Source organism: Caloenas nicobarica, chromosome 1, assembly GCF_036013445.1.
Source record: "Caloenas nicobarica isolate bCalNic1 chromosome 1, bCalNic1.hap1, whole genome shotgun sequence".
NCBI lineage: Eukaryota > Metazoa > Chordata > Aves > Columbiformes > Columbidae > Caloenas > Caloenas nicobarica.
The window spans coordinates 7214815-7236478 of NC_088245.1; the positions used below are offsets into that span (position 1 = coordinate 7214815).

Below are 21664 nucleotides of genomic sequence, written 5' to 3' on the forward strand. Positions count from 1 at the left end.
CTTTTTGTTCTGTTGGGTTGCGGGTTCAAATCACAGCTGAAAATGTAAATGTGTTCCATTCATAAGTATTCAACAGAGCAGTGCAATGATGTTGTATTCTAACACTAATCTACAGTTAGCTGAGGCAAAACTGTCCTTTTTCATCAAATTAAGTTTTCTGTCTTAAAGAATCCTGCATTTGTCACAATCTATCCAATGCCAGTGGGAGCAAGAAAGCTCCCTGGCAACACTGCATAATGACCTTGATTTTACAGTGTCTGCTTCACTCCTCAAACACGAAACCTATTTTGTACTTTCTCGGTAAAATTGTTGTGCCTGCGTATCTCCTAAAACTGATCTCTCAAGAGAAGAAACAGAACTTCTTCTGTTATTGAAATACGCTATTATGGCTGTCAATGCTTAAATAACATTATCTGATACACTTGGAGACTAAACACTTTTGGAAAATATACTGCTTTATCTACATCCTATAAGGTCATTGTTCCTCTGAAGCTTTCACAAAAAAAACTAACAAAAAACCTCCTCAAGAACATAACCACAACAAGCTTTGTTCTCCCATGGATCTTGGAGCTAGTAAGAACTAGCATGCAATGAAGACAGAAGGTAAAGACAGACCATTATGGCTCAGAGAAGAGACACAAGAAGCAAAAACATTGTTAATGCATAATACACAAAGCTTTGAAGCAGTGTATTAAATAATTTTCTAAATTAATTTGTAGTATTTTATAGCAACTCTTAGTACTGTGTGCTATGTACGCATCTGGAGCTTTTCCAGAAGGATTATAAATGTTGATTTCAAGACAGAAAGCAGAACTGTTCCTTTACCAACTGCAGTAATAAAGCTAACTTAAATAGTAGGACAGGTTGCCCTTTAAAATTGTCTGCATCTATGGGCAATTCAGGCGGTATTTTCATTGCAGCTGTTTGCAGTTCAGAGCAAGAAGCTCACACAACATCCTGTTTCTTCTCCTTAGCAGCCCAGAAATGGGCATCAGTAACGCAGGCAAAACAACAGGCAGATACATACAACTGAGCTTAAGATCTTACAACTGGAAGCTGGAGTGTTCATTAGTCCAGTAGGTCTCAGAGCAGAGGTATTAAAATAAATAATTGTATATGAAATGTTAATATTTCTTAGTATTAAGTATAATTGATATTTATAATTAAAGAACACAGTGATCAGGTGAGCCATTCACTTCAGCATCGGCTCCAACTATTAGAGAACAGAACTGTCAAAAAGATATAGTTGGTCTCGATGATCTTAAGGGTCTCTTCTAAGGAAAATGTTTCTATGATGCTATGATAGCACCTCCTTGAGCCAACCACACCATCTATACTAGTCTATCAAGTTCCTACAGAAAGATTTTTTTTAAACAAATTGTTATTTTAAAAACAAATTTGTGGGATAATGGAATTACCGTTGGGAAGACAATGAATCTGTGATAATCTGGAGACTATACATGTTTCTAGCAACTGACCATCAAAAGCACATCTCCTTTTTTAAATGTCACAATACACTAGGAATTTAACTTTTGCTTGCATGGTATCTGTGAAACCACACTGCTGAATTTACAAGCCATCACGTTGTTCTTGTCTGAAACTACCTCTTTTGCTTTGCCTAACATCAACAAGTTCGTTCAGGCCATTATCATCTAGCATACTTCGGTGCATTATGCAAAGAAAATCATCCATCTTCAAAGAGCTTCCAAGACTTAACGAACAAAATGAGCAATCTGGAATCTACAGCACCAGGAAGAAACACAGGGCAGTGGTACAAATATTACTGTATGTTCACAGACCAGGCAACAAGCCATTTCCATTTGCACACAAACATGGAAAAGTCTCTATTATGGCAGAGCTGAAGACAAAAATTCTAAGTCATCCTGCTGATTTACATCACTGTAGATGGTCTAGGTTGAGGGAAAAAGTTCTCAAATTGTGTTTTGAATGCATCTTATGATCACCAGCAGCCTGACAGAAATGTTATTTCCTCCACACCACAAATCTGGGCTGAACAGCACCTTGATACATCTAACCCAGAAGATACTCGAATAAGTGTCTGTGACTGAAATACGAATTACTGACAAAGGCCGCAAAGTCTCCAAAGAGTGAGGTCTCAAAATTAAATTTTTTAGATAAAAGAATACATAGAAGAATGAGAGATTATGTGTACTTCTAATTGCTACCTAATATCAAGATAAAATCAGGTTAATGCGTACAGCCAGCAAACAAACCATTGGTTTACGTACAGCTAAGAGTGTAGGGTTATTAGCACAGCGGACAGGATGCAGAAATAGGCTAGAATTAAGCTTGAAAACATGATGCAAGAACTAAGTCTTGTTTATCCAAAGCAGTAGTCTATGCCAGTCTTCAGACAAAACAGACACCCAAACCCATGTTTTCCTCCAGTGTCAAAAGGGAATGGAATCAAAGTGGTGTGAACCCTTAACAGGAAATCCAAGATGATGATGAAACATATGAAACTAAAAGCAGCATCAAAACAACCTCTCGGGAGAAACAGGGCAAGGCGGAGCAAGAAAAGTGACTCCTTCATAATTTCACCTATTTAAGGTACAAGTTTACTAGAGAGCACAGAAATATATTATTCTTCCAATGAATTTAACTTTTATCTCAGTATTTGCAATAATTTCTGTAAGCAAGGCTCCTGGAAGTACAAGGACCTCTCTTACACAAAGAGAGAGACACGGAGAAATAGGAAAACTCTATATGGACAAGCAGACGGAAGAAGCCAGGCTCAAAGCCTTATCCTTGTTTTCTCTAAACTGGTCGACCTAGAACCAGCTCTGTTCCATGGCTATGTACTACATCAGAATTAACATATCACAAGAAATCCTCCTTCCTATGCTACATTGTGCTCTAACCATTCCTAGGTTCTTATGTAAAAAGCATAAGTTTTCCTGAATGAAATATATGCTCCTTTTTCGATAGAATGTAGGTTTTTCTGTTGTTTTCATGGTTTAAAAAAGTCACAAAAAGATCCACTATGGACACGCAAGTACCAGAAAAGAGAAACTAGTTATTAAAAAAATTTACAACAATATGGCCAAATATTGTGCTGAATTGCTTGATCGTTAATCCTAAATATTTCTTTGGTGCTCTAGCATAAACCACTCTAGACATGCACATCAGGAATAAACAAATGCAACTTGTAACATGCATTGGTCTTCAGTACTTTAAACAGACAAAAAATATATATACATATGTTAAGTTAAATAACCAAAGAGTGGATGCAGCTTGTTCCTGTTCAGCTCTTACCTTTGTCTAGGAACTATGAAAAGTGCTCGTACTAGTTTCCTTCTGTTAGCTTTTGTATTCATATTCATGCAAAAATCCATTGCTGCCTACAAAGAGAAAAGTCAATATAATACTTCACCTTCAACGCAGCAGTTTTTTATTTAAAGCAATACAACTTGCTTCTCAAAAGCATCTTTTACAGAGGTATTCCTGTCACATGCAGCTGCTCTAAAAACAATCATAAAGAAAAAAATCTTCATTTTTGTCTAGAATTCATATAGCTAGAAAACACACCTGGTTACATGATTCTTTGGATCAACATGAGGAACAAAGCAGCTTTAGGAAGACAGAGAGTAACTTGTCAGGGAGTGACGAGAAGAAAAAGAAAAAAACAAGTCTACTTCTAAAACAAAGTAATACATAAGAGAACGGGCATACAAAACCAATATCACATGGTATACAGGCAATGGTTAAGTGAGAGAAAAAACACTATTTCCCCTCCAGGTTAAAAATGAATTCAGATTCTCCTAGACTCCAAAGCTTCAAATCTTTATTTTTGATCATTCCGATCCAGCATTATAGCTTTTAAGAGTGGAAAAGAAAAAAACTTATGACTGTACCTTGTCTATGAGGTCTCTGTTGACACAATTTGGAAGCTGCTGAAGAAAAGCATCTACTATAAGTTTCAAATGAGATCCAGTACTGGCTTCTTCATCCTCTTGTTCTAACAGAGTGAAACAAACAAGCAGCACACATCTTTTAGCTATGAAATATAACCATTTACAATCACATTCCTCAAACACAGTGCATTTGTAATGTTTATTTATTTTTATTTTATTTGTTAAAAATTCATCCATACATTAAAAAAATATATAAATATTAATACAAAATTTTGGTTTTTAATGCAAAAGAAGCCATTGTTTGTCTATGCCAACAAAAGTCAAAAGTATCATCACCTTTAAAACTTGTCTTCACACTCAAGAAGTTCCCTATCTCCTAATTTATATTGCCTGGAGTAACAACAAACATATATTCTTAGGATACTATGGTAATTTCTTTAGGTGATAAAAGGAAGACCACAAGAAGGCTTGAACATGGGGAAAAATAATATGGAAAAACACCCACACAACAAGAAAACACCTTAATGTAGTTGTGGATTCTATTTTTTATGTATGCTTGCCCTTCAAGAAAAACAGATTTTTTAGATCCAAAATGTCCATAAGGCCATTTTTCCATCCAGTATGTTCCTAACATCTTTTCACTTGAGGCTGTAGATACTAGAGACCAACTCAGTTGCTCCAGTTGTGCAGAAACCAGAGTACAGAACCATAAAGCAACAAGGATGGAGGGTTGATCAGGTAGCAACTGCAAGGCAAGTGACAACTTGTTTTTCAGGTAAATGCTCCCATGTAATTTGCACCACAGGAAGCAGTGACAGTGACCTGTATCTACTAATTGAGTCAGTAACACTACTCGAGACTGCAGGACAACTCTACTATTAAAATTCAGATTTTCTGGCATTGACTATGAAGATCTCACCAGACCAATCCCCCTACAGCTTACCCTTTAATTGCAAAACATGTGGTATGCTTCAAAAGTTTTCCAGATTTTAATAAGTTCTAGAGAAGAGTCTAGTTTCCACTGTAGCATCAACCAAATCAAAACCACAAACACCTGGAAAGAACCCTTCCTTGGCCAGAGCAGCACAAAAGGACACCGCTTCCTGAAAAAGGAACATGACGTTTGGCTTCCTTTCAAGTTTGAGGATGTTCAGCAGTAACAAGAATACCCAGGAGGTATTTGAAAGCAGCACAGACTTGAAAAAGGTGAATATGGTAGTGGTGAAATTGCATCCAAATAAACTACAAAATACCCCAAACTCGGTAAAGTCACTTTGTCTTTACAGGCTACACAGTAAGGTCAACCAGCATAAAAGACTGAAGCTCCTTTTTCAAGTTAGTGAAAGGCAAAGAGAAAACAAAGATCCTACACTGCAGGATGTTTTTCCCTTCTTGGGTTTTTTTAATGGGATTTTCCCATCTTGAAGATGCTAGAGATTAAAGCAGATGACATCACCTCCTCTCACACAGGCAACTACAAGTCAGAAGAACAAGAGAGAAGGGCTCATTAATAAAGGAGGGGGAAAAAAAAAAAAAAAAGGAGGATGCTCCAGCCTCAGACAAAAGAGGACCATACAGTTTAAGGAACCCTGACTCCCTCATCGCCCATATGCTCAAATTCAGAGTTCACTAGGATGCATGCAGTAGCTCAACCCAGACAAATTTTTGCTAATAAATCTTGGTTTAATGCATTTTTCCGTTTTAGAATATACAGCCACACTTTCCTGCCCCCTTTCATTTTCCCTTTTCCCTTACAGCCATTGGTTGTCTCACCTCAGTGTTCTATTCAAACTGACTCAATGTTCTCAAAATAAATTAAAAAAACATAAACATTTGACAATTCAGTCACTTTTCAAGACAATCCTTCAAGAGGCCCTGCTATCCCATTCAATTTCAACATTTCCCAAATATATCTCCTCTCCCTCACTGGAGAGTTACAGATATTTTCACATTGTGTTTCTAGGTATTTATTTCTCATCACAGTATGTGGATCCTTTAGAAATTGAAAGGGTTTTTTGCAGTACCTGAAGCAGGTTTGGGACTTAAAGAAAATTAAGAATTTTATAGTGACAGGAAATCAAATGGACAGAGTTTCCTTCTCTAAGGCAGACAACAATTCTAAGTGTGCAATTCATGCAAAAAGTAGTTAATTTCTTGCTTTTCACTTTGATCCTCTTGACTTCATCATCACCACACTTTAAAACTGCACTACCCTCTTTCTAAAATTTTAATACAAGTAGTAATGTCTAACAATTACAGTTAGAATATTTGTAATAGTCTATCCAAGTGCAGATCAAATAATGCAGTGAGATCATTGTAGACATTGAAAGAATATTTTTCCTTTTTGAATACCTTTATATTTAACCAGAAATGCATGCAATTCTGCAATTTTCAGGGAGAAAGTATGAGGAGACCCTAAGGACTTCCTGAAGTTGTTTTCCTGCAACAATTGGTGCCAAAACAGCTTCTGCTTCAGTAAGAACAGCTATTTGCCTTCCCCATTCCTACACATGTATTTTCTGAGAAGGCCCTGGCTCCATTATTGTTAACATTATTTTTTTAATTTTTACAAAACTGTAAACTTACAGAGGGCTCTCTCTCAGAAACTCCACTCTGCCTGAAAGCTTCAGTCCACTTTGTAGAGTATCACCCAGATGACGGAAATAACAGAAGTGTTTTTGTAACGCCAGCAGCTATTCCGCTGTGAGATGAGCTGCTGTAATTAATTCAATCATGCAGGTGCCCTCACGTTCAGATGGTACAAATCAATATTGTGAGCAAACTGTTGGCTGGATCCCCCTCCCTGCACAGCACTTAGACATAAACATGATGTTAAATATCTTATTGAATCAAAGCCTCACTGAGGAAAGTGTTCAGAATATAGTCTCACATGTCATTCAAGTCCAGAAAAATATTTTTTTAATGAAAATTTTTAGATCTTTTTTAAATTCCTGCTCTTCTGATAGGAACTTTGTTAGCTCTCTAAACAGTGTAGCAAAATTAACAGGGTTGACTTAATACTCATCTTCTATACATCATCTCTGCTGCTGACCAACCTCGCAAAAACTCGCGCTATGTATTAACATAAGGGTTCTCCTGCTCCAGGTACCCTTGATGGATTCCACCTTGGTCACTCCTTACTTAGCATCTTTGTCTCCATTCACATAGCTTCATTTTTAACATTTTATCTTCTCTTTTAAAAACAACCTCAAAACTCACTTCTTTCAGCATGTTTTCCGTCACTATTTTCAGCTCCGGTGCTATCTGCTCCCTCTCTCTTCCCTGAGCATATTGAAAATAAGAAAATTAAGATTCACTCAAAGTTAAAACAATAGAGAAACAAAATTAATTATCTGAATTCCTGGTAAACAAACCTCTTCAACTAAATCAACTTTCCTTTTACACGTCAATATCTTAAACTTAGCTGATTATAGACTCCAACGTTTAAGAAAAAAGTACAGAAACAGGCACTGCAATGCTGTGAAGGATGCTATACCAGTGCAGACCTGCTTTAAAAACACACACTTTGGAAAACTGCCTTGTCTCCCTCGTATTTGGGCAGGGGAGAAAAGACTGAAGAGAACTGACAGCCTAACCACCAGAAGGAGATGCAGAAGTAACAAAAACTACACAGCACCCATTGCCTGACTGGAATGTCTACCCTATTTATCCTATTTTCCCTTCTATAATTTACTTATTCCCTCTGTCAATGAAATCTACCCCCCCAGATTATCACAATAACTAAAGCTACTTTTCTTCTTCTTGGACCTTTCATCATGCTGGATGGGGCTCTGAACATGTAGCTGAAGATGTTCCTGCTCATTGCAGGGGTGTGGGACCAGATGAGCTTTAAAGGTCCCTTCCAACCCAAACTATTTATGATTCTATGATCCAAGACCCTGCTATACCTCATGCATCCTCTCTTTTTATACTAAAGGCCCATCTCAACCTAGGAATACTCTGGTTTACGTTTGTATCAATAACAGTGTCATAATACAGTGGTTTTATTCTTTGCTGGATTTGAACAAAATATTACTGCTAACTTACCTGAAGTATTGATGCACAAAAATTCAGTACATATGAAAATAGTTAAAGCTGTATTTTGCAGCCAAAAGACACCTAATTTTCCTAATTCCAAACCTAAGTGAATTTTACTTAAGGGAAAGGCTGAAATAAACCCCCAAATAACAACCCTACCAATTCACTACATGGAATCACATCAAAGAATTTGAAACAACATCTAAATCCAGATTGTTGTTAATTCTGTGTATCTGGTGCTACCAACTAGAGGTATTCAGAATTACACACACACCTTCCCCCCAAAAAAAAACAAACAACAGTGTGTTTCTCTACGCGTTTCATGTAAAGTAACACCCACTGCTAATTTATAGCCTAGTTTTCCAGCAAAACAAAGATTTGGCAATCATATCTATTTTAATTTCCTTCATTAATTTATTAAGTTACTTGTCAGTATCAAATAAATTTGACAAAGGTATAGAATTTGCAATGACACTAAGTTTCTACATGTTTCACAAAAAGTAAACTAATGAGCAAAGACAATCATGAAGCAACAGGTCACTACTAAGAAAAAGCCTACACTGTGAGCCAAACGACATTACCTTCACGAGGTGGAAAGTAAAAGGCTTTTTCCAAGGGCTGACTGTTTAATGATAAAAAATAAACCCCATTCTGACATACTTCAAATATGCTCCCACCATTCAGATGGGAGTATGTTTAATACTCAATGAACAGCTAGTTTAAAAACAGAATAGTATTGATGGTTAATAATTTAAATTATATTTATATATATTTATGTAATATATATTATATTCTTTATATTATGACAAAACAGGCATTGCCTTCCTTTTACTATCAGAAGCATGATCATCAGTTCCTTCTGTGCCACTGTACACACTCCAGCTGGCATTGCCTCCCACTGAGCTAGAACTACAGAGACTGCATCTCCAGTTTCTGATCTCGCATTCCGTTATCCCTCCCTCACATCTACAGAATCTCACTCATGTTATTAGGCTTTGTCTTTTTATTTGGAATAAACTTCATCCTCCTATCAAGTCAAGAATCCCTCCAAAAAAAGACAAGAAGGAAATATCCACATTCCTTTAGACGTCTAATTACAAAGTGGGTTTTGGTCTATCCAGCAGGCTATGACCAATCCAGAATGAGATGCTCTTTTTTCTCCTTTTTTGGCCAAGTGAACATCTACATGTACTTCCCTTATAGACAGCTGGAATTAAGCTCTTCACTGTTCTGTTTGATATATCTGACTGGAGGATAACAACTCACTAAAGGGGAACGTCCCGCAATTAAAACCTAACAACCACCTTAATGAGCTAATGACTACTCAGAGAAGAATATAAATGGAAGTGAAAATTTACTCCCAAGAGGGTATGGCTCTTTCCAACCTGTCTGGGTAAAGAAAGGAAAAACCTAAGGAAATACTACATAGAATTATCCTGACAGTTTTCCTTTCAGAAGGAGTCTGAAACAGACTGAATCCAGAGCTAATTTATTTGAATTTGTGAGGAATCCCAGACCAGCACAGTCCCAAGACTAATTTCAGCCCAACTAACTTTAGATACACAAGACAGTCACCCCATTTAAGGACCCACATGCCCTAAAATCTCTATTATCAGCTGAGAGACTGGCACTTTGAGGAGTGCCCACAGATCCATGCCCACAAACCCACAGATCCATGCACCAGCTCAGTTAGATGAACCTACGCTTCAAACACCCACACGAAGTCTTTGCCGGGGCCTGAACTTTGTTTTGATGTGAACTCCACAGCCCAAAGTTTTGGTTTTAACTTCTTAGCTTTTAAAGCCCAGTGCAGTTTCAAGCAAGAAGATGATGAGATCATAAATTCACTACATCAGGTAGGATTTTCACTTTTAAGCCACAGAATCTCTAGCCAGGGGATTCTAGATGTGATTTTTTTTTCCCCATATTATAGACACACAACAAGTTCCCTGCTTCAGAAATGAAAGAAAAGAATCTGCACTGGTCCTTGGAAATCCAAAGCAGCAAAACCGACGTGTCTTACAAATTGGGCTCAAAGAAAACAAGTCAGCTGCTCCTCTATGAATTTCGCTCTTAACACCTGATGTTGCTTTTCCCACTATTCAGTATCACCGAAAGAAACACTTGTAATTCATAAGAAAAAGAAAATCTTAGACATTTTGCTGCTATTTTCCCTAGTAAAACTAACACAGCTAGATTTTCATTGATGCCATTTGTAGCCCTTTACACACAGAGGTTAGAATTCTTAGATTCTGCTATGTAAAGCCATGACGTCAAAAGAAAAGTCTTTAATGATTAACAAAACAGAAAGGTAGAGCTGAATCTTAGATTTCAAGAGAACTTAAAACCAGAAAATATTTCATTAGTACCCTAACCACATTTGATGAGAAAAATAAATTATGTATGTATGTCTCCATACTTCTTTCTAGGTACTTTTCAGACAACTGCATTCATAATTATTTTTAAAAGCTGTATGAAGGAATCTGTAACTTTCCCTACCTAAACCTCCATATAATGCTTTCCACTTGTATCTGAATGTCATTACAAATGGATTTTTGACAACTCTAACTGTTTCCAGCTACTAAAGTTTTATAAATAAATAGTTCTCCCTGTAGTCGCTCTATCTACTGACTAAAAACCATCAAGGCAAAAAAAACCCAAACCAAACGCATAATCAGAAAAACACAAAGAATTCCAAAACCAAGTTATTTTTACCTTGCTCATCAAGAAGCTTTTTTGTAAGATCTTCTGCCTCATCTCCACAGTCTAACTCCAGCGGATCATCATTAATATCCAGGTTCTCCAGCTCCAACTCCAAATCCTCACTCCCAGGTGCTTCCTTGTTATCCTTGGCATCTTTGGAATCTATTTAAAGTTATAAACATTAAATTATTAAATACAGTCATGATTAGAATACAGCAAGATTCACGTTACTATTGATATTCTATCAAATTAAAATGCATTTCGTTTTTTTCTTCCTTAAATACCAAACCCAGATATGATCCCTTTCCCACAGTTTCTTGCCTAAAAAAAAAAAAAGAAAAAAAATCCAAACTAATGTACTGTCCTGATCACCACAAATTATTTAATTAGAGACTCACTACTTACATCAAATTTGCATATCTGTTGGACAAGATATGTTAAAAAAATACTCATCTAAGCGTTCTACCTCTTGATTCATCTTTGCCGGAATCCTTGTTCTGGGAACATTTTTCATTGTCTTTAAATAAAATTGCTGGCACAAAAGCCTTTAAGTCGATGAGATTCTCATAGAAGTTTCTAGCATCTTCATCTTCCCAGATACCCCCCTCCAGGTCATATTCTCCAGGCTTTCCTGGTGTGAAAATATCAATACCAGGTCCATGTTCTGCAAAAATAGTGAAGTCATAAGAGTTATTCACACAAATTTTTCACCTTCTAAAGGGGGTCACTTTCAAAGACTAAAAAAAAGAGATACTTTTAGAAACATGTTAACCTCTTTATTACTACCACTGTTTTCACTTAAATATTGCAATGTATACTTTAAAGTGCTTTCAACAACCCAATCATATATATCGATAAGCTATCTTAAAATTGTAAATTTGGCATTGATAGAAAACACAAGACAGTATCAGAGTGAAAGTCAGAACAAGTAAAATCAAGCAGCACATTGTGTGGCGTTAGAAAGGAAAGCTATTACAGATTTTAACCACATAAGCATAAAAAGTAATTGATTTGAACATGATGAACTGTACCTTGTTGCCTTTTAAGAACAGAAGTTTAAAAGCAATAATTTTAAATTTAGAGGTATTCAAGAAACACAGCTTTAAGCTCAAGATCACTTCAGACAAAAGGTCCACTCATGATTTCAACAACATCTCTAAACCTCAAATTTGAGCTTCATTGCAGCATTGAATAGCTCTGCCAGTTAAATGCTGGACTTCTCAGGAGGTCAGAGAGCCACCTCGTGACTTGTCTGGCTCATAACATCATGACCCAAAATATACTTCAAATTCATTTTTTAACAATATTAGGTTTTAAAACTCTAACATAAACAGTTGTTCAAGCATTAAAAAGTGCATTACATTAGCTATAAAACATTTCAATTTTCCATCTGTTCCTGTAATGCCTGAAACAAATCTAAAGAGATTTTACTTAATTTACCATAACTGCACAGTTACAATAGTTATGGTTACATGTTAAATTGAATTACTTTAATAAAAAAAACCCCTATGTATTATTCATCCTTTAATATCCTTAAGGGGGAAAACCTACATAAAATAAATCAATGGGAAAAACACATCAGTAAGACAGTTTGGGGAGCCTTCCCATGACATCCAGCATCCCATCTACTCGCTTCAGCAGATTGCCTACCCTCAGGTGTTGGTTTCTCTTGGGGAAGGTCAGGCATATTTTCATCCAAAAGATCAGCTAGAGATTGAGAATTTGCCAACAGCTTCTGATATGACATTGCAAATTCCTCATATTGCTTGTGTCGATCTTCACTCAGTTCTCCTTTGGAGTGAAGAATTCGCCTGCAAAAATCAAAGTTACAGTAAGATGACATTTTTTCTTGAAATATATTTGAGTTATGCTGAACCACTATCAATTTCTCCAAGCAAAGCTAACCTTCCCTCTTCAGGGGAGCTGTGAGAATTTTAGTTTAGACCACAACAGCAAAACCACTACTTTCTTCCCAACAACCAAACTGAACTACCAACTTCAATATCATTGAGGGTAGTACAGTCACAGAAGCTCAAGCTTCAATGTCCCAAGAAAAAGGCTTATTTTTTTTTGCCATGATTATCCTGTAACAGTCCTACACTATGAGACAAGCCTTTTTGTAGTATATGAAAATGTTCAGCTTGCATGAAAGCTGGAAAAAAGTTGCTTCGCATATGTAACAATACATTTCAGAGTTCTTCAACTAATTAAATGGGCAATCATCACCAGGTGGCTCAAAAAAAGTTACACATTAAAATCAAGCCACTAATTTTCCAACAAACCAAGTTATTTCAAGGCTGCTAGTCCAAATGAAGAGCAATTACCTTTGCTTTTTCACTTGTTCTTTGTTTTCTTTTACGAAGCTATCCATACTTATTTTAAATTCTCATTTTTAAAATGGAAATCTGTTGCCAAAAGCAACTTGCATTTGAAGGAAAGTAATTGCTGCTTATGAGTGCACAGTAAAGCAATTTCAGGATTACATGCAGAACAGTACAACTCAATTTTCTTACCAAACTACAATTAAGGACATCTTAGATTTTAAACAAAAACACACCAAGAACTTTCAGTAGTTTGAACCAAATATACAGAACAAGGTAACCTCTGCCAGTACAAAGCTTGCCACAGATGACTGATGTAAGACTGTCAACCTTATTTTGGCTTAACTAAGAATAAACTGTTTGATCATTCAAATGTTTTAGTTTGCCATCAACTAGGGCTCCTGAAAAGTGCCTTTTGCCATCTGTGCATGATCCACTCTGCATTAACAGGTCTGATACGGACAAGGAACAGTCAGGTCTTTACCAGTAAGGGACACCTTGGGCCAGCAGAGCTCTTTGGAGGCCTATTACAGCAAAGGTACCAGCAGACTCAGATCAAACATGGACTTTTAAAGGGAAGCTGACAGAATAAGCTCACCTAGAAAGTTTCCAATTTGTTTTACAGTAGCCTGAATAATGCTAGTAACACTGGTGAACTAGCTGTAACCACTGACACTGCACCATGCACGGAGACCAAAGCATCAGAAAATAACATTTGAAATAAGGTGCATATGTCATAATTCCATAATGGTTGTATCATTACATTATCATTAGACTTTTATTAAGCAATAAGTATACAATCACATTCTTGCTAAGAGAACCCAATATTTTATGGCATAAAAATTATAAAACAGTTTAAGGAATGTAAGTTGAGGGATAACCTGGAACTGACAAAAGCTGAGATTGGTAACTGTAAAACAAGTCATGTTTGTACACAACACTTGACAGGGTGAGCAACAAAATCCCTTATGCCTACTGAGAACCAAAACTTGACACAGGTATCTTCCTGGATGGCAAGAAGCAGTAACAGTAGTAAAAGTTACATTTCTTGTCCCTTTTACAGAAACAGACCTATATAACCATGTTATCTGCTCCTACAAAGGAGAGCAAGAAAAACTATTAAATTAAACAATCACTGACAATTTCTAAAGTACAGAAGTTCAGGTTGGATTCAGGAAATGTGTTAAGCGTCAATTCATAGCCTTCCCAGGAAGGCAGCTATTCATTAGGTATGTATTTTAAGTTTAAAATATATCATCAGTGTTAAAAACATGAGCAGTGAAGCTCTGTGCTATTATTAAAAAAAAAAAAACACAACAAAAAAGTGCTTTAACAAAAGTACAAGGGTTTCAGTTCTCATTTTCAGTTCCCAAAAGACAAGTGTTAACAAATTCGAGCAAGCTAAAGCATACCAAGCAAACTTTAAAAAGTACAATTTGGTTTTGAATACAATTAGAAGTACAGCATACAGTACTTATCTTACTTTGTGTCTCTTCCAAATTTTACGAAGCACCACAAGTTCAACAGATCTTAAAAACATCCTTAATTTAGACAAAATAAGTTTCTTCTATGTCTAATGCTCATTTTCAAAAACTCACACTAGTATTTTGGAATCAAGTTGTTTTCTTCCAACAATAGCCTGCACAGATTTTGCTGTGCCCTTACCTGAGTAACCAAGAACCATCAGGTCCTATTGTCAAAGTGTAACTCGAGGTAGTTTTCCTAATTATCCACTTGCAGAAACACTTCTGTCTAATAATGCTTTAATTTTACCCACATGATTCAGCTGGTAATATTAAAGCACTGTTAAGGTTATCATATTAATTTTCAATTAACTCGACCAGTTGGTACAGCTTAAATTATTTCACAGTCGCTCTTCTAACACAGATAAATTCAAGACAAAGTATCATAATCTAAACACAGGACACTGTCGATACACATGAGGAAACGGTTCACTCTCCCTGTTCATTTCATTGGTTCTGGAATAACAGCGGGAAAAAAAGCTGTTGCTATCAGCAAAGTGGATCAGGTTCAAATACACAGAGGATTGTTCTTCCCAACAGGATTATTGCTTTAAAAAAACCAACCATGTAATCACTTTCCCAAAATCCATAGTTTAGGAAGATTTCTATTAATACTCTCAGATTTCCCACTAGGCAAGCGTCTCTGACCTCATGCCTTGCACTTTCAGAGCGTGCAAATGCCAAGCATCTGTCTTTGGTACAGACACGTTCTAAGCAAATAAAATTAGGCAGTAAAGTTTTTTTGATATCTTGTTCCTTTAACAAAACTTTTTCCCCAACGTTCATTAAGCAGTTAAACACCTTAAAGTCCAAATAGAAATAAATAATAGAATTACCTTAATCCAGTGATAAACTATAGTTCTTTGCATTCCTTCCCCAAAACAAAGCTTTGCACACAAGTTCATAGGGATAGTTCAGATGATAAGGTGCACCGGGAGGTCTCAGGTCTTATCTACTCAAACAGGCTCAAGGATGAGGTCAGACCAGGCTGCTCAGGGGTTTATCCAGTCACTTTTACCCAGCTACGCAATAAACATTAAATTATATTTCCCTCTCCCAGATCACTTCTGTTCTTTTATCTTCATGGTTTCTTAACATTCTTCATATCACTTGGAAATGTTTTTCACTTGATTTGCTATAGTACAGACTTTGTATCACTCAGACATTGAAATCCCAACTAAAACCCATGTGCCTATAACCAATTATCATTGTGAAAAGTATAAAAATATATATTCGTTAACTTTAAACAAATAACAACTAAGTCAATAACACACTTCAAAGTAATAAGGTACTTATAGAAATAATGTAGCTCAGAAGTCAGTTTATGATCCTGTGAAGCACAACACTTTGCTGACCAAGGCACGATATGCACTAGCACAATGGATCCAACTTTGAACATCAAATTTTAATGTATTCCAAGCGCACACTTGGCTCCGGACTGATGTTCAGCCCTTTAGTTGAAACCTGTGCCTACACATAGGAACACGTTCATTTCTATCTGCTTGGAATGCTTCCAAAAGGATTTAAGAATGACCGTGTTTTAAGACCAGCAGTTGGGTTTAGGCTGGATCCAATAATGACAATTCAGGATGCTTTAAAAAGCAAACAATTATTAAACAATGTGGTCCTGGTAAAATTAAATTAGTCAGATCTTAAAGGTGTGTATATTCATACTGTTCAATATTAGTATTTCATATAGACATTTAGTAGGATTTAAATCAAATTGTCTGTACCCTCCAACAATATATAAAATTTGACCACATTAAAGTGTAAGGGATACCTTATTAATCTAACCTAATTTTTCCTCCATACTGGTACACTAAAAAAAGTAAACAAGTCAAAGCCACTGTGGCATATGCTCTGTTAGATATATGTGGGTGGAAAGGAAGAAATCAGTTTGTGCCAACTGAAAAAGGACAGTACCAGCTGGGAAAGAAGCATTACTCTGAAGCTGCTAAAGGAGCATCACCAAACTAATAAAGAGAATTAAAGATAAAGGTCAACCTCCATTTGTTTTAAAGATATTCAAAGAGTCTGTTTGGTTTTTGCTTTTTAAGTATTCAAACTTTTTTTTTAGATATATTGCGGAATACACATCATCTACACACTGCTAACAGACTTTCCTTACAAACATTGGAACAAACTTTGGCATTTCATAAATAAAAGCAACACTTAAATGTCACCTGTTTTGTCTTTCAATATTTTGTAGCTCCCTGTGGTCCCTTTTCAGGTGTTTGGTCAAAGACGTAAAGTATTCTTTCAACAAATTCTGGAAGGGCTGTTGTTTCTCTGGGCTAATTATCTCACTAGGAGGAAAGCTCAAGTTAAACTTCTCTGCAACAGTTTTTACTTTCCTTGGTACCAAACCAGCAATGTCGTCTCCACAGTGCCGACAAAAGCTGATAACCACAGAAACATGAGTGTGGGATTCTCGATCAGCGTTAATAATATTTTTAAGCTGCTCATAGATTAAAGACAGACCTTCCTTGTCAGTGAAAATTCCAACTATTGTCAATTCTGCAATGAAACGCAAATCAGTTCTCAACTTGGTAATGTTGGGAGTCTTCTCTTCTTTCCTTGCTTCAAAATGTTTTTTCCAAGCCTGAAGTAACAAAGGAGCAAAATCAGCATAGCGCTGGTGAAAGAGGGAACACAAGTGCACAGCGCAGTTCACATCTGATATTTTCAGTTTGGCTTCCACAATAGAAGCTACTGCTTCTGCAATGTATTTGCTTAAATTCAGGCTATTAAAGTCGTGGGACAAGGAGTCCCTTTGTTGCTCTGTAATGGTTTTTAGCTTCTTAACAAAAGCAGTGTTCTTCTTCAGACTGGAATCTAGTCTGCTGAAGAAGTTTTCCTCAGGGCGATTGTCTGGTGCATTCTGGTTTTTGCTGCGAAGCTCTTTTCTCGCCTGATGGCGTTCCCAAGCCTCCTGATGGAGCTGATGTGCTTCCTCTTTTTCTCTATGAGAAATAAAAATTAGTCATTTTCATTACATAACCTTACTTTCAGACAAACAGTTCAAAGGGAAAAAAAATAAAGTCATAGTTGGAAACCCTCCGGTAGTTCTAAGCCAAATTTCCCCTTAGTACTCTAGTTTAAAATATTTAACAAATTAATCCTAGAAAGCTGAAGCATCTGCTTCATAAATTACACTTTAATTTTTATGCTGCAAAAGGCAAGTGCTACTTGTTACAGAACGAATTTTCTCAAAATATTTCTATGCAGAACATATTAATCCAAACAGACTTAGAAAATATAAAATTTCATTTACTCCAGGTGGAGATGAAGTTCTTACAGAAGAATACAACTTTCATCAGGTTACTGCACTACACGGTTAAGTGAAATCTTTTTTTCCCCAGACTACCAAAATTATAGAGAAAATTTTAAATAGGTGAAATACATCTGTCCCAGCTAGAACTGGGCTATGACATTGTCTCAGTCTTAAAAAGTGACATATTTCAAATACAAGAATGTCTGGAATCTTGGCTTTCTTGGTCTAAAAATGCTATCTTCAACACTGTAGTAGCTTCTGATAACATACTAAGAAACATCATCTTGGTAATATCACATATTAAACTGACAGGTTACGTTCTATGTTTGCCATCCAGGTACCAAACGTCTACAGTCGATCAAAAGAAATGACAGTCATTCCTCACAGTGGATTTGCTCCTGTTATGGTCTGTGGACCTGTTAGAGCCTGTACCCCCAATTTTATGACACTAACACTTCTCCATCTTAAAAGAAAATTGCGCTCCTTTATTCAAGTATAATTGCACATTACATAGTCATCACGTGGAGAACACTACCAAAAACTCATATTAGTAACTCATATAAAGTAAGAGAGGTTAAAGGTGAAAACTCAAAACTATGTAGAAGTCATAAAGCATACTCAGCTAGTTATGTAAAATTTATAGTAAGTTGTCTGTAATGTTATAAGTAACTCAAACAGTTAATCTTTTATAGTTATGCCCACAATCCTGATAGCAAGACTACTACCATTAAAAGGCAACTCACTTCAATTGAGCAGCTGCTTCTTCTTGTTTCTTTTTCTCTTCTTCCTCTTGTTTCTTTTTCTCCTCTTCTTCAAGTTTCTTCTTTTCTTCTTCGTCTTTCTTCTTTTGCTCTTCTTCTGCCTTTACTTTATCCTCTTCTTTTTTCTTCCGCTCCTTGTCTTCTTTTTTTCTTTTATCCTCTTCCACTTTTTTCTTTTTATCTTCAGGAACCTTTAAACTCTCTCTCTTAATGCCAACCTTGACATCTTCTTTTGGCTTCTCCCTGGTGCTCACTGGTCGCCTTTCGCTAAATTCTTTTTCTTTGTTATTTAATGAAGATTCTTTTTCTTCCATATTTGCTGGCTTTTTGCGCTCAGCTGGCATTGTGTTACCCAGGCAAGCCTGTAGAATCACAAGAAAGTAAGTACTTTTAATTTATTGTTGATATATTAGTCACTTTCACAGCCCACCCATACTCGCTTGGTTCTTGATTAAGATAACTCACAAATGCCTGACACATCAGAATAAAATACAGGTTTAAGGCAAGTTTTCTTGAACTAAGCAATGGACCTAACAACAGGTAAAAACTAAGCATTTTGTTATAGTGTTATACTGAGAAGTTGTCTTCAGCATGAATTGTGAAGCACAAGTTTCTACAAGTGGAGGAATACAAGATCTTGTAACATAAACAGAAGTCCATCTGAGAAAAAAAAAAAAAATCCAAGACTGATGAAAGCAAGTATCCATAACTTAAATATTTGATTCATCAGCAAGCACCTGCACCTCACTGACCTTTCTACCAATCTCCTAAGAATACTCCTCTTTCTACTGCCTCTACTTAGGACCATAGGATAATACAGGTTAGATGGGACCTCAAGTGGTTCAACCTCCTGCTCAAAGCAGGGTCAGCTATGAGGTCAGACAAGATTGTTCCAGGCTCCAGTTCTGAAAACTGTCAGGGAAGTAGACTGCACAACCTCTCCAGCCAACCCGCTCCAGGGGCTGACTGTCCTCCTTGTGACAAGGCATCACCTCGTTCCCCTCTTTCCTCACCTCTCCCAAGACATCCCACCCATCTCAAGCACTCTGTATAGCACAAGCACCAGCTGGAAGAGCGCGCTGTGCTGACTACGACGTACACATAACCTCCCTGCCAGCAGAATAAATGGAAATGATAGTGGAAAGGATACAACTATCAAGAGTTATCGAAGGCTCCAATTTTTCTCTCTTTCTACTCAATGTTTTTCTGAGGACTTGCAGGAGCTTTAGCATCTTTGGCATTTCCAGCCCTCTAAACTTTAGTTTCATTTGGCTAAGGATCCAAAAGATAACATACATTGAACAAGATCCATCTGGGACATGCAAATTCAAATTCAATAATAAGTTTATTAATCTTTTCTCACTCTGAATCCACATTGGTAAATCCACGAATTTGAGACAGCTAAACTATCTCTCCCACCACTTTTAACAAAAGAGGTTTGAAAGGGAAGATTTTTGCATTTAAACATGACCGTAATATCATACTAGTAATATTAGGTTCATTAGAACATTGTGTGAGACTCTCCAATAATTGCATTAAAAAGTTTTTCACCAAGAGGTCTATTAAACAAAAAACCCCACATTCATTAAAAATACATTCATTTTAAAAAGAGTATTAGATTCTGAAATAGAATAAATTGGGAACTAAGTTTAAAAAAACAAAAAACAAACAAACAAACAAACCCAAAACCAACCAAACAAAAAAACCCACCACCAACACACACACAACAAAAAAACACATTGGGAAAAGAGGGTTCTTTCATTAAAGAAGTGCTGGAAAGACATGTCACAATTCCAATACTTCAGCTTTTATCTTTGTCCCCCACCTGTTGTTAATAGGGCAATTCAATTACAATTGGGAAAAAAAAAATCCAGCTAAACATGACTGTCAACAACATGGTCACTTACCAAAACCATTACACTACTCAAAGTCTTATTAATTTTAGGGACTCTCAATTCTGTTTTAAAGATGTATCTGGCATTTCCTTGTATAAAAACAAAATACAGAAGATGGGATAAAAAGAAAAAGGATGGTACATTGTGATTTTGGCCACAAGGCAGTATCGCTGTCTGCTTTTACCCCATGAACAATAGTGACCAAAAAACCCCAGCAATCTAGTTGATAATAGATTTCTGTTCTGTATCACAGAACACATATGTTGCTGTAGTCCTGACTACCTGCTACGTATATAGCTCCTTATCTTACAAACCCTTCGGACCATACAGCCAGGTTGTTTATGTCCACCAAGTACTGATGGCAGGAGACAGACAGTGCGGCTGCTGCCTCCCAGCTCTACAGAGACTGATTCACCGCTCCACACAGCGTCAGCCAACAGCACAGACAAAACACAACTGTCCGCTGTCAGTGTCCAGGAGTTGGACTCGATGATCCGTGTGGGTCCCTTCCAACTCAGGACATTCTATGATTCACTAAGCGGGTGCTACAGCCCTTCCCTCCGCAAGAATGTTCATTTAGACCTTGTTACTTCTCCTCCACTGTCAGCTATCACAAGATCTGTGGGAAGTTTATACCTTCAAAACATGCGTCTAATTTGACTGAAACTGGCTGAAAGGTTCAAATGCTGTGGGAAGCCAAGAAAAATGGAAACAGGCAGCAGGCTCGCCTGGGTCTCATTTCCATAGGCAATAAGGCTTGAGATATAAATTTTGGTCCAGATTAATGGAATGGAAAAGAAACAATAAAAGAAACTTTCATTAAAAATCATTAAGAGAACTTCTATTTAATACCTAGGGTGTACGTAAATGCACTGATGAAAAGGCAAGATAATGACATGAACTTCATAAGTCAATAAATAAGAAGAACTGGTGCTCACAGCTGAAAATTAGAACGAGCACAGAAGACAGATAAAAGACAAGCATTCCATATGGTTTTGGACTCTTGGCAGTCCATTTCTGTAGTAACATTTAGATGCTTTAACACCTTCTCAGTTTCATCACTTACAGATGCTATTTTTCCAGAGAAAGTGATTTCTCTTAATTTTTCACTATTTGACCTATCTTAACTCATTCTCAGCAAAAAAATTTTTTATTTTACCTGAATTTCTGTTTAGTTTTTTTTCATACCAATCTCAGAATTTTAAAAACTGACAGGATTGGGTTCATGGTACTCTAGGCTCAGAAATTTAAGGAACAGGTCTTGAAATATGCGG

The 21664-nt window shown here is 36.6% G+C and overlaps 2 protein-coding genes across 2 annotated transcripts in view; both read right to left on the bottom strand.

The window, feature by feature from the left end:
- The window catches only part of NUDT5 (nudix hydrolase 5), a 254472-nt gene that overhangs the window by 163673 nt on the left and 69135 nt on the right, over positions 1-21664 (bottom strand). The gene's annotated exons all lie outside the window — the stretch shown is intronic.
- UPF2 (UPF2 regulator of nonsense mediated mRNA decay) overlaps positions 1-21664 on the bottom strand; it is a 58278-nt gene that overhangs the window by 35319 nt on the left and 1295 nt on the right. The window contains exons 2-8 of the mRNA XM_065653090.1: positions 18478-18857; positions 16644-17423; positions 12267-12427; positions 11083-11280; positions 10629-10778; positions 3876-3979; positions 3277-3362 (exon numbers count right to left, since the gene is read on the bottom strand). Of these exons, the coding sequence (XP_065509162.1) occupies positions 3277-3362; positions 3876-3979; positions 10629-10778; positions 11083-11280; positions 12267-12427; positions 16644-17423; positions 18478-18839 (1841 nt within the window). The 5' untranslated portion in view covers positions 18840-18857. The remainder of the gene's footprint in view (positions 1-3276; positions 3363-3875; positions 3980-10628; positions 10779-11082; positions 11281-12266; positions 12428-16643; positions 17424-18477; positions 18858-21664) is intronic.